This window comes from Palaemon carinicauda, chromosome 1, assembly GCF_036898095.1.
Source record: "Palaemon carinicauda isolate YSFRI2023 chromosome 1, ASM3689809v2, whole genome shotgun sequence".
Classification (NCBI taxonomy): domain Eukaryota; kingdom Metazoa; phylum Arthropoda; class Malacostraca; order Decapoda; family Palaemonidae; genus Palaemon; species Palaemon carinicauda.
In genome coordinates this window covers 124,925,244-124,937,743 of record NC_090725.1, presented here as the reverse complement: position 1 = coordinate 124,937,743, position 12,500 = coordinate 124,925,244, and the positions used below count along the sequence as shown (strand labels likewise).

The window sequence follows — 12,500 nt, the reverse complement described above, 5'->3', positions numbered from 1 at the left end:
GTTTCTAACATATTGATTTAGGTGATGTGGATATTTTGTGACAGAATGAACACGTTGTTAGCATAATGACTTCATGATGTTTAAATTGTAAATGAGACAACTTATCCAGGGAAAGCGACACAGCGTGAATGAATTTTACATAATCTTCTGTTTTTTTTTTAACACAAAACTTACTTGCTTCTTTAAATTTGTTCTTCATTACCCATGTCGTTGATAGTTTTTTTATACCTTTTGGAATTGTAATTATGACCATTATTGCTGTGATTTTTTTTTTAAAACAATTTTATTATTGCGTTTATTACGATTCTTATCAACCAGAGATTTGCTTCTAACACCAAACAACAAAGAATAAGCTATGCAGTCTAGTGTTAAAATCCAAAAGGTAAAAATTAAGATTTTTTTTTTTTCATCTATTTCAAGGAACACTAAAAATATCTTGATTTAGATATTGCTTCTTAATTTTCATGAATTTAGATGCAGCTATTTGTCTTTTTTAATGAACCTCAGGATACTTTGGTTAAGATTTCCTGTTAAAAATTACCTCTACACTCATGCCCACGATTATCTCTATGATCTATTATAAGAGTCCTGAACAAAACCTTTTTCCAATTCTCATCCATTGTGGACATGTAGCGAAACTGGTTGCTTGATTTAGAAATAAATTAACTGGCACTGTAGCGAGAAAAGCTAATTTTTTGTTAAACCATTATTAGATAATTGGCATTTTGGACCAGAAAAGTAAATTAGCGCTGATTCGAAAGTTTTTGGAATTATATTTTTTTTCTTTTTATTTTAACTAGATAAATTGTAATACGATATCTAATGTGGAAGGTGCAGAATTAAAATGTAATTTTTACTTTAAAATATGTTTGTTCCACGATAGAAATAGAGGCTATTGATGGGGAAACTTTTTTGGTCCCTATTTTTACTTCGAGGTCGAAATATAATTTTAGGAAAGACCAAGTTTAGCATAATGGATATGAAGTCATTTTTTTAAGAACGTAATGATTTTAGGAACTCTTTTCTCCTGTAAATTTTCCAATGAGGATGCTGGTTCAAAGTATATGTTCATTGTTGTTATTAATATTATTATTAACATGCACTGCATGAAAGGATTATTACAAAGGGAATTTGACTATGCTTATGTAGATTGTTCCTTATTAGGAAGAGGAAAAGAGAGATTCCCTGTTGTATAGATCTTGTTATTTACTCATCATAAGAAGGGAAGGTAAGATTGGAGTAGCTAATCTAGTTTTTGCTTTTCATAATAAAAATTATTGAAAAAATTCGAATATGAAGGGTTATGAAATTGAGAGAAAACCAGAAGCAAGGGATGAATTCTAATGGCTGGTCGATAATGGAGAACAGACGATAATTGAATTGTGAAAGTTGATTACATACTCTACTGTTATCCTAGCCTTCGTGATAGGAAACTGCTCCCATTAAACTAAGGTTTAAAAAGCTGCTCATGAATGGAAGAGGCAAGGATAGTGATAATGCCCTAGTAAGCAGGACAGTGCCCTAGAGACTAACCATATATACATAAGATCAGCACCCAAGCCCCCCTCTCCCCCAACCAAGGACCAGGGAGGGCCAGCCAATAAATGCTGGTACTCGGCAAGTAGACCTAGAGGCTCTCCTAAACTTCCCATCCTTAACTCGCAAGAATGGTGGGGTTGCAGACACTAAAGAAACTATGGAGCATGATTGGGACTCGAACTCCATTCCGGCAGATCTCCAGGTAGGGACGTTTCCAATAGGCCACCACAACCTAGGCTATGACTGAAATGAACGTTTAGAAACAATGAAGAGAAGGCGCTTAGTGGCGAGAGAGAGAGAGAGAGAGAGAGAGAGAGAGAGAGAGAGAGAGGAGGACCAAGTTAATTTAGGGCTTTGAGAAGAATTCTTAAAGATTCAATCTAATTGAGGCAGGAAATGAGAAGAGATTTATCACCCTTCATATGAAGGCGATATTTCAAACTAGGGGAATCATTGTTATTTAGACTAGTTTATTTCTAGCATGGTTTAGTATTTTGAACTTTTCCAAATGACGTTTGAGTCAACGTTATTACCCTAAATGTTCTTGGAGTTTAAAGTTCATTACATTATATTTTGGCTTAATATTTTGAGAGTACAGGAGTGTTACATGGATATTATGATAAATTATGTATCTTATATGTATTTATGTATATATATATATATATATATATATATATATATATGTATATATATATACTGAATATATATATATATATATATACTGAATATATATATATATATATATATATATATATACATATATATATATATATATATATATATATATATATATATATATATATATATATATATATATAAATATATAGTTAGATAGGCACTGCGCATCATAACAAAACTGGCTATCCTTTGATGTATGTAGCCAATGAATCCTCTCTGAGGCCCATTGCGTCAATTGGCGTGGGAGGAGATGATATATATATATATATATATATATATATATATATATATATATATATATATATATGTATATATATATGTGTGTGTGTCTATATATATATATATATATATATATATATATATATATATATGTATATATATATATATATATATATATATATATATATGTGTGTGTGTGTGTGTGTGTCTATATATATATATATATATATATATATATATATATATATATATATATATGTGTGTGTGTGTGTGTGTTTGTGTGTATCTCGATAATGTACTGAGCAAGATTTATAGAGTGTACTCTATTAATCCTGGTTCTGAATAGGTACTATGTTGGTCACAGTAAAGAGCATCCGTTCACTGTGCTAAGAGTAACCACTTGGTCTTTGCAGCCTCTTTGTATGTTATGTTTATGAGTCCCCCTGAGATTTTTCCTGCCCGCATCAGACACTGTTCTATTGTCATATTTGTTCACTTTCCACTCCAGAAAAGCTCCTGATTCCTTCTTCCAGCGAAAAGTCCATTTTCTATAGGTTGATGAAGATAGCGACATAATTCTTGGTAATTTTAAAGGTAGAAGCAACAACATTTGACATAGTACGGCTACAAGCTCAGCCACCAGTTGCCAGTTCCCTCAACCCAAATAAACATTCGTACAACACTCAAAAAGTTCATGAACATGATTCATAGCATCCCTGTTCTTGATGTTTGTTGTTTTGCTTTCAGATCTATAAATAATTTTTCAAGATCACTTAAAGTTATATTGTCAACTGCTTCATCTGGCGAAATGTCATGTCACACAGAGGGGAGGGATGTGTGTTTTCTGAAGAGTAGATTGAATATCATCTGTTTAACAGTGGTTTTGACCTTATCAGATTCCCATACTTCTTCTTGGTCCTTACTTTCTGCCGTCTCTTCAACTGCCTCTTAACATGTGTGTGTGTGTGTGTGTGTGTGTGTTTGTAGTTTCATAAAAATTCATCAAAGTTAGTAGTATAATTGGAGAGAAACTAGAAAGCATTCATTTCCAAAACTTCGTTCAGATACTCTATCAAAATTATTTCTTACAAATATTCACAGACGTATTTTTACTCCACAATTTTATGTGTAATTGAAAGTTTTAACGTAAATGAGAACATATCACTTCGACTTCTCCAAAAAGGATAACATCAGACTCAATTCTGCCATCCCCCACCTTGAAAAAATAACAGTGGTTTCTCTCTCGTAAAGTCTTGCTTAAGTTTGGCAGTAGAAGCCTGTAAATGAGGCTTAGCTCTTAAGACCACCTTCTGAGGAGCTTGCTTTCTGCCCCCCGCCAATAAGATATGCTGATTCCGGTTGGGATCTAAAGAGGTTCTAAGAGCCCTTGTGAAAGAAAAATATGTCCTTATATGATCATGTTTTAGGCCTAACTTCGTTAAATGTGGTGAAGTAGAATCGAGTCAATAGAAAATAGCATTAGAAATAGTCTCCTTTATTTGCTGAATGAATCAGGAGCCACCTACCCGTGGTGTAGATAGAATGGCCCTCCTTAAAATACATTGTCATTAAAGAAAGCTAAAATGTAGGTAATGTTGAAAAGGCCCCTCGCTTGCTTCGCTCGTAATGTTACTCTGAATCTATTTAAATATGCCATGACTTTCCCTCGCTACCGATTGAGAAATGTGCTATGATGATTTATTAATATTACCTTTAATATAATTATTTAAGTTATATGAATGCAATTAGAAGTGCAATAACGACAGTTTTTGAATAATACTACTAAAACGTATTATTTATGTATAATTATTTCCATTGTCATTACAACACAAGTACCTATATTATTATTATTGTTATTATTATTTGCTAAGCTACAACCCTAGTATGAAAAACAGGATGCTATAAGCTCAGTGAAAATAGACTAGTGGGGAAAGGAAACAAGGAAAAATAAAATATTTTAAGAACAGTGACAAAATTGAAATAAATATTTTCTATATAAACTATGCAAACTTAACAAAACAAGAGGAAGAGAAATAAGATAGAGTAAAGCAGTGTGCCCGAGTGTAGCCTCAAGTAAGAGAACTCTACCATATATACGTTAGACTTTTATGACAGGAGTTCAGGCAGCGGCAAGGGGTGGAAAAGATGCTCGTAAACTCCTCAGGTAAAGCATCATATCCTACAACCCCTTCCGAATGACCTCCCCGGTCTCCTTCAATAGCCCCCCCCCCAACCTTTCTCCCTTCTTGCTGCTTTCACAAGCGAATGCAGGATGATTGTTGCCAAACAACCAAAAGGTCTGGATATCGATTATCGACCTTGTTTGGCAAGATCCTCTTCGGAAGAGAAGCATAGTGATATTATCAATTGCCCCTTAACATTTGAAACATTTGCCTATTATTGGAGGCTAGAGTTCAAAAGCAGTATATGGTAATCCTAATCGTAAATAGTTTACAAGACTCTTTATACATCATTTTATATATATATATAATCATTTATTATTATTATTATTATTATATATATACAATATATATATATATATATATATATATATATATATATATATATATATAAATATATATAAACTAAATCTGTAGTACCATATTTATTCTATCAGGCATTAGTTATATAATATAGTGTAACCGCAAATGTATTTTATGTGTTACTTATATTTGAGATAATTATTGAATTTCACCTTGTTTTCTGAGAATCTTGACATGCATGTTATGTGAAGATGTTAATTCACAGGGTGTCCTTTCCTGGCTTAGAAATTCAGTTTTCGGTGATCAGCTTGTAGTTAATATGGCGTTGTTTTAATGTGTTGTAATATAGCAGTCTATTCTTAATCCTTCACATCCCCATGGGTGCTATCCCAATTCCGCACGACGTTGACCTAGAAACATGTTTAATAAATATCCCAAGAGATTTCCGCTTTCGTCTGAAAGAAATTAAAATTCCAAATCTTGTTAGGAAGGAAACTTCTCTCCTCCTTAATCAGTTTAATGCAACTTAATTTCATTCCCTTCAGATCTCTCTCTCTCTCTCTCTCTCTCGTAACCCCGGATGTGAGAGAGATTAGGCAGGCAATGGCCACATGTCCTCTTCTTTCTTTCGGGCGGTTGTATAGAGGGTCATGGTAGTGTGGCTGCGGTGATGTGTGAAAAGGTCCGGTGTTGGAAAAGGAAGTTGAACCTGCGGGTATTTGAGCATGAGGGAAATACCTGCCGGCTTACACTCTGATCTCATTAGTGTTTCTATTCTTTTTGTACATTTTGCTTTTGGAGTATTTTTATGTCCTTTACGTGAAATATAATTTCTATGGATTTGTATTAAAATTGTAAGTTTATCCAATTATTCCAATTTTATTAAATTTCCGTATTTTGTCTGATATTAAACAATACAAATAATTATGCTTAATGTATTTTGAAAGTCTTGGTTAGTTGGTAGTCTGCTGGTTGAAAGTGCACGGTATATAAAATTGTGGATGAAAAATTAAAGTATACAGTATAGAGTAATATAATTGTATGAAAATCGTAATATTAATACGTTATATTGGAGGTAACAGTGACATTTTCACTGCAATTATTATTTTTCTGTTGCCTTGTTTGACTATGCATTTTAAAAATTGTAATTACTTTGCATTTTTTCTGTTAACGCTGAAATGACTCGATGTCTGTAATAATAGCATACTTTTGAATTCATAGCCCAATTAGGCTAAGTTTTCCAGGTGTGAAGTCGGTATAATCTAACAATTAATTAGTCCCCAACAGTTTTCCTTCTCGTTCGTGTGTCAGTGTGTTTCTCACCTACCCAGTCGTACTCGCTACAAAGGTAGACAGTAGACCATATTTCATTAGCTGTATGTGAAAGAAGGTCTATAGGTTTTTGGATCTCTGAATATAGCATTGCCCACTGTTAAAGGGATTTCAGTCAACCTTGGTACAAAGTAGACCGTATTGCCTAATTAAGATGGACCGTATTGCATGATTGTTAGTGTATTTGGTGTACTTAATTTGTTATTGCATCTCTTCTTGAACAGTTTAGGGCCTGTGGTTTTTACCACAAGAGCCCACGTCCGACCAGTGAGGCCAGGCAATCTATCAGCAGCAGCAGACAGTTGAGGGGATCAGGGTCTGACATAGTGCAAAGGTAGACTGTCATGGGTAGATGGTCATTTGAGGAAATAATCTATCAGTTTGTCTATCATCTATCTATTTTTATCACAGTTCCTTCTGCAAAGAAGAATGGAATTTAGTCAGGCTTATTATAAAGATCTACACACAGCATAAAAGTACAGGAAGAGAGCTTGTCATTTGTCAGCGTATTTATCAAACTTGCCTTTTCATCGCCACTCCTGCTAGTTGGTTGTATGAAGGAAATTAGGTCATAGGTATGTCAGACAATGTCATATCAACTTCTACTTAGTTGTGAACCACACTTTAAAGATGAGAGTTTGTTTGACTCCTTCAGTCTGTTTGTCTTTCTTACCTTGTCATCGAAACTCTCTCTTTTATGACACTGTTGAAGAAATTCCAGTCATAATTCTTTTCTACCTTTACAAGATTGTGAAGAATTTGTTTGTTTATAACTTTCATCTATCAAAATGCTATTTTAGTGGAGTGGATGTCCATAGGGGACATGCTTAAGTTTAATCAGATCGACACTTTTTATTCCATAACCCTTCCCAGTTTCGTTTTAAATTCTATTATAGTACATATATCTGATCCTTTAGCATCGATAGATTGATTTTGAGTGTGATTACCCGACATATTTAAAGGCTCCCGTGACCTCTTTCCGTTTCAGTGGAGTTTCATAATGAGGGACCTGTCCTTTGCCTCATTAGATATCGACTTCCCTTCAACCAGGCACCTTTTTTTGACCTGCGGTGTCAGGGTGCTTTATTGGTTTGTGGGTTTCAAATGTGTTTCGTTGCATTCTGGATAATTAAAAGTTTTATTTTTAAAATCATGTGCACAACTGATAATTGGCAATAAATATTGGTACTTTTATTCACTATTGTTCTTTTGTTCAAAAGGAATTGCAAAGGATTAGAATTTTCACACTTGTTGCAAAAGTTTGATTATGGCCATATTATGTTAAAAGTTAAAGTAGTTTATTTTGACAAAACATATTCTTTTGTGTGATACAGATTTATTAACGACTTTTATTCTTTGTATTTCTCGTTTCACTGCTATTTTCAGAATTATTTGAGATATTTTTGTTTTTTATTTCTCCAACCAAATCGATTTTAAACTTGTTCGTTACGGCTCTCATAAAAAAGAGAAAGCCATGTTCGACCAAGAACTTAAAAAAAACAAGCAGTTCTCTCAGATTCAAGTCAAGTTTTTGAAGGTCAAGTTCACAAGTATTTCCTTCGTAACATTTGCTGGAGAAGAGTGGTTGGTCTCCGTTATTTGAAGACGTGGCTTGGTGTGGTCCCTTGGTTGTTTCATAGTGTTGGAGATTCTTTTGCGTATGCGTGTATGTAAGATACCTTTTGAATGATTTGCAGTTCTACTTTAGGTATGGATTATATATATTTTAGTTCTGCACACACACACACACACACACACACACACACACACATATATATATATATATATATATATATTTATATAAAATTTATATATTTATTGTATATGTATACATTTACATTATATATATATATATATATATATATATATATATATATATATATGTGTGTGTATATATATATATATATATATATATAGATAGATAGATAGATATATATTATATATATATATATATATATATATATATATATATATATATATAGTAAGTTCATTTAGTATATGTTCTTTAATTTCGAATCCTTCCGGTAAACAAACCAATGACCACAGAGGAAAATATATTTACATCAATTACATAGTAATTGGTGTCAAGTACGACGGCTGCGGCGTTACCATATTACTGTCATCTGTTTACCTGGGATTTTAGGTGATATAAGGAAGCCATTTAATAATCATATTTGATAAGCACATATTTGAAATAATGATGTAATGTAAAATAAATCATAATTCATTCATTTGTATGTTTACAATATTAATAGTTAATTATTATTTATCAAATAGTGGGATATTATCTTTAAAACAATTACCCTTGGTTGTCACATGTAGGCCTAGTCAAAATATACTGCAACTGAACTGTTATTCTTGATGCCCACGTGATATATTTAGACTTAATGATATTCTATACTATATGAAGACATACATGTGTGTATATATATGCATATATATATATATATATATATATATATATATATATATATAGTATATATATATATTCATATTCATATGAACATTCTCTCTCTCTCTCTCTCTCTCTCTCTCTCTCTCTCTCTCTCTCTCTCATATATATATATATATATATATATATATATATATATATATATATATATATATATATATATATATGATTGCAACAAGTGTGTTCTTTGCTGATTCATCATCATAGAAAATATATTGTCATCAAGTGAAAAGGACGATCATGATATGTTTTCTCCGACAACCCTCACCTTTTCACAGACCTCCGAGGATTTTATTATACCTGTTGACTGACATTGACCTTACAGTAGACACATTGTGTTCTTAGGGCGGGTTTTTGTATATTGTAAAAGGTCGAAAGAATATTCCTCACATTGAGATTTAGACGGTGATAATCATTACTTTCTTTTTGTGTATTATCTTTTGTCTTGATAATTTGGACTTTGAATTATAAAAAAGTTTACTGTGAGTTGGTTGAACTGGATTGCTGGTAAATCCATGATTTGGTGATTTAGAAAAGCTTCCAAAATAGGAAAATATCTCGTGTTATGGCTTAAGTAATTACTGTATAGGACAACACAATTCTTATAATTTAAGCGAAAATTGTGCTGCTTAATTTTGTTTCACAATGACATTTCTACATGTCATCTTGAACGTACTCCATCTTTTAGACTAAATTCTCTCTTCTTTAATTCCCATGACTATTGGCAAAATTTCTTGGTCTCCATTAAAACACTTAGGACTAGTCCGGCCCACTTGAAAAATCTAAATTTGACCATTTACTCTCAAAGCCGATCTTCATTTGTGGGTTTGAGGTTTTTAATTTGCTGTGAAGTTTTTTTCTTCTCGCTTAAATCCATCATACATTATTCCAGCTCTTTAAAATGTATCTTTTATAATCCGCTTCGTTAAGTGTGTTTTTTTTCCTGATGAATTTGATTTACTGTAGACTTTGTATCCTGCATTTGGTTTTTTATGTCGAGGCTCATTAGAAAAGTGTTTGTAAGTGAGAATTACTTTCGTAATGAAAGTAAATAATATTAATATAATGAAATATATTTATTATTGCTATTACTAAGCTATTTCGTATGACATGGTGATTGATTTGAAAGCCTTTTTTCATATTTCTAATATATCATGGGATTATGGAATATCCTCTTGTCAGTTAGTGATATCTTGAATTACACTGTATTAGTTTGGCGTATGCTTATAATGTCTATAATGCTTTAAGTTAAAACATCAAAATATTTTAGGCATATAAAACGACTCTTGTGATCTAAGAAATTAATTTCTTGGCGGGGATCTTTGATTTAACCTTGCTTTTAATAACTTCAGCCATCAGAAATGCCCTATGTATTAATGGAATTTGTTTTTTTACCACGTTCCATACCTGGAGGTAAATATCCATTTCTGCAATTGTGATCATCGAAAAATCTGTAAAGAAAAAATGGAAGGAGATTTGAAGGAATTGTATAAGTTTTAAGATGATGGAATTGGAGGAGTGTTACTTCATCCACATGACGTCTGATTTGACGACATTAATAATTATTCAGCTGATTTTCGTTGTCGCTTCCGGCATTCCGAAGGGTCAAGGTTTTGAAACTTAAACATAAAAGAGGGAGATTACCAGTTTTTCAGAGAGAGAGAGAGAGAGAGAGAGAGAGAGAGAGAGAGAGAGAGAGAGAGAGACGGGTTCGTTCTCTCTCTCTCTCTCTCTCTCTCTCTCTCTCTCTCTCTCTCTCTCAGCATTGGTAGTACATAGCTGATACACAGTTATATATTTCGAAAAGTACGTTTAATACCAATGCCAGTTTGATCATAATCATACATACATACATATCCTATAAACTTGAATTACATTATGGTCTGTCATAAGAGCTCAGTAACAACCACCACTATAAAATCGATCAAGTCGAGAGCAAAGCGCAGGCATTATTCAGCACAAGAACCTGACGTGTTCTCATATGTTACATCACTAGAGCACACAAGAGGATGTCTTTACGTTTGCGTGTATGCTCTCGTATGGGTGCATGTCGGTGTTTGTCCGGGTATTGCACCCTCGGGTGTGTGTGTGTGTGTGCGCGTACGTGGAGGTTTGCAGGTGTATGTAAGTAGTTGCAGTTCAGCATTTCTAGGGTTTTATCGAATGTCAAGTTATTGTGTCTGTTCGGTTTTGCATTTTAGTGTGGATCTTTGAAATTTGTTTTGGTATTTTTTATTAGTTTACATATTTTAGCATGTGTGGTACTGTAATGGAGCACGTGTTTTGAAGTGTTTTGGTGAAACACTCTTGTCATTGTTCTTGTATTTAGGTTTAATTATTGGCAGTTGATATCTGCAAACTATAGGCGATTATTAACTAGTGATAAGAAAATTTAAGGTTATTATTTTTACATTTCAAACCTTTTTTTGTACGTTACGACTTTGAGAGGTAAGATTGTAGTCATTTTGTTAATGCTTTGTCCGAAAATATGAATGATCCTACTGTTGAAAGGTAGCTCATCTTGACAATGATGTGCAGTGAAGCTCTTTAACAAACCCGATTCCTCCGGATATCTGTAACGGGAATTCGTGTCATCTATCGCAAGTTATTTTATGCAGCGGTTAGCCTGCGTGATGGAACCCTGTAGTAGTCGATAGAGTGACTTGTAAAACTCTTCATATCTGGTTCCTCAATATTTTGTGGGAGGGTTGGGCGCTGGACAGATGGATGAGAGAATTAAGTAACAGTAGAGTTAGTAGTAACTGAAGCTGTAAATTCTGGAAAGTCTGTGGTTATTGATTTTTTTTAACAAACTCCAATATATTTTCTGCGGACTTGAATCTTTGAAAACAATTTGAGTGAACATTATAATGGTGTGTCGGATTCTACGCAGATGAGATTATTATTATCAAATTTATTATGATTCTAATGGTTATAGATATTTTCAATGTAAAAAAGGCATCTCATTCGTATATTTTGTGTAAAATTAATTATTTTTTTTTAATGTTTAAGATATTTTCAATGTAAAAAAAGACACTTTATTCATATGTTTTGTCCTTTTTATGTGTGAAAAGTATGAACTGGAAGTTTTCGTCATAGTAATTCTTGTTGCAACTTGGTGATTTAAATGTAATAACTCTCTTATTTGTTCCCTTTGGCAGAGATCCCCGGAGTGGAGGCCGCCCTGTGAATCGTCACCCTACCGACGCCGCCTCTCGTCTTCTCAACTTGGCCGCCTTGCTTCACCATATTAAGAGTTTTTATCAGGTACGTTTGAAGTAATCTAATTGATTTATTGCTAAACATTATTATTTAGGACACTTTGGCAAATGTATTTGCTTGTTTGCTGTGGGGGTTTAATTTTTGCATTGTCTTTGTTAGACTAAATGGTTTATTTTCGCATGCTTTTCATAATTTTGTTTCTTTGTTTTTATTTCTTGATTTTTCTGCTTTGTTTTATTCCGTGATTTGGTTTCTTTGTTTTATACTACTCTTCCTCAAAGGTTAGTTTTGGATTGGGAGATTATTGTTTATTCGTTAGCTCGGTGGAGAGCAAAAAAAAAAAAAAAAAAAAAAGAAGAACTACTAGTAAATGATAAAAGATCGAGCTCTATCAAGGAAGGAAGTGAAAGGCCCTGTTCTTATATTTCAAGGCTCCTAAGATTGATGAGAGTAAGAAATAAGGAGTCGATCTTCATTTGTGTGTTTGAGGTTTTTTAATTTGCTGTGAAGTTTTCGCTTGTCAATTATATTCATCACATACTGTTCTAGCTCTTAAATTTTTTTTTTTTTTATAT

At 32.9% G+C, this 12,500-nt stretch overlaps 1 protein-coding gene across 3 annotated transcripts in view; it reads left to right on the top strand.

The window, feature by feature from the left end:
* The window catches only part of Girdin (protein girdin), a 557,233-nt gene that overhangs the window by 60,989 nt on the left and 483,744 nt on the right, over positions 1-12,500 (top strand). For all 3 annotated transcript variants that reach the window (XM_068384659.1, XM_068384658.1, XM_068384662.1), the window contains exon 3: positions 11,865-11,970. In XM_068384659.1, coding sequence (XP_068240760.1) covers positions 11,865-11,970 — 106 coding nt within the window. The remainder of the gene's footprint in view (positions 1-11,864; positions 11,971-12,500) is intronic.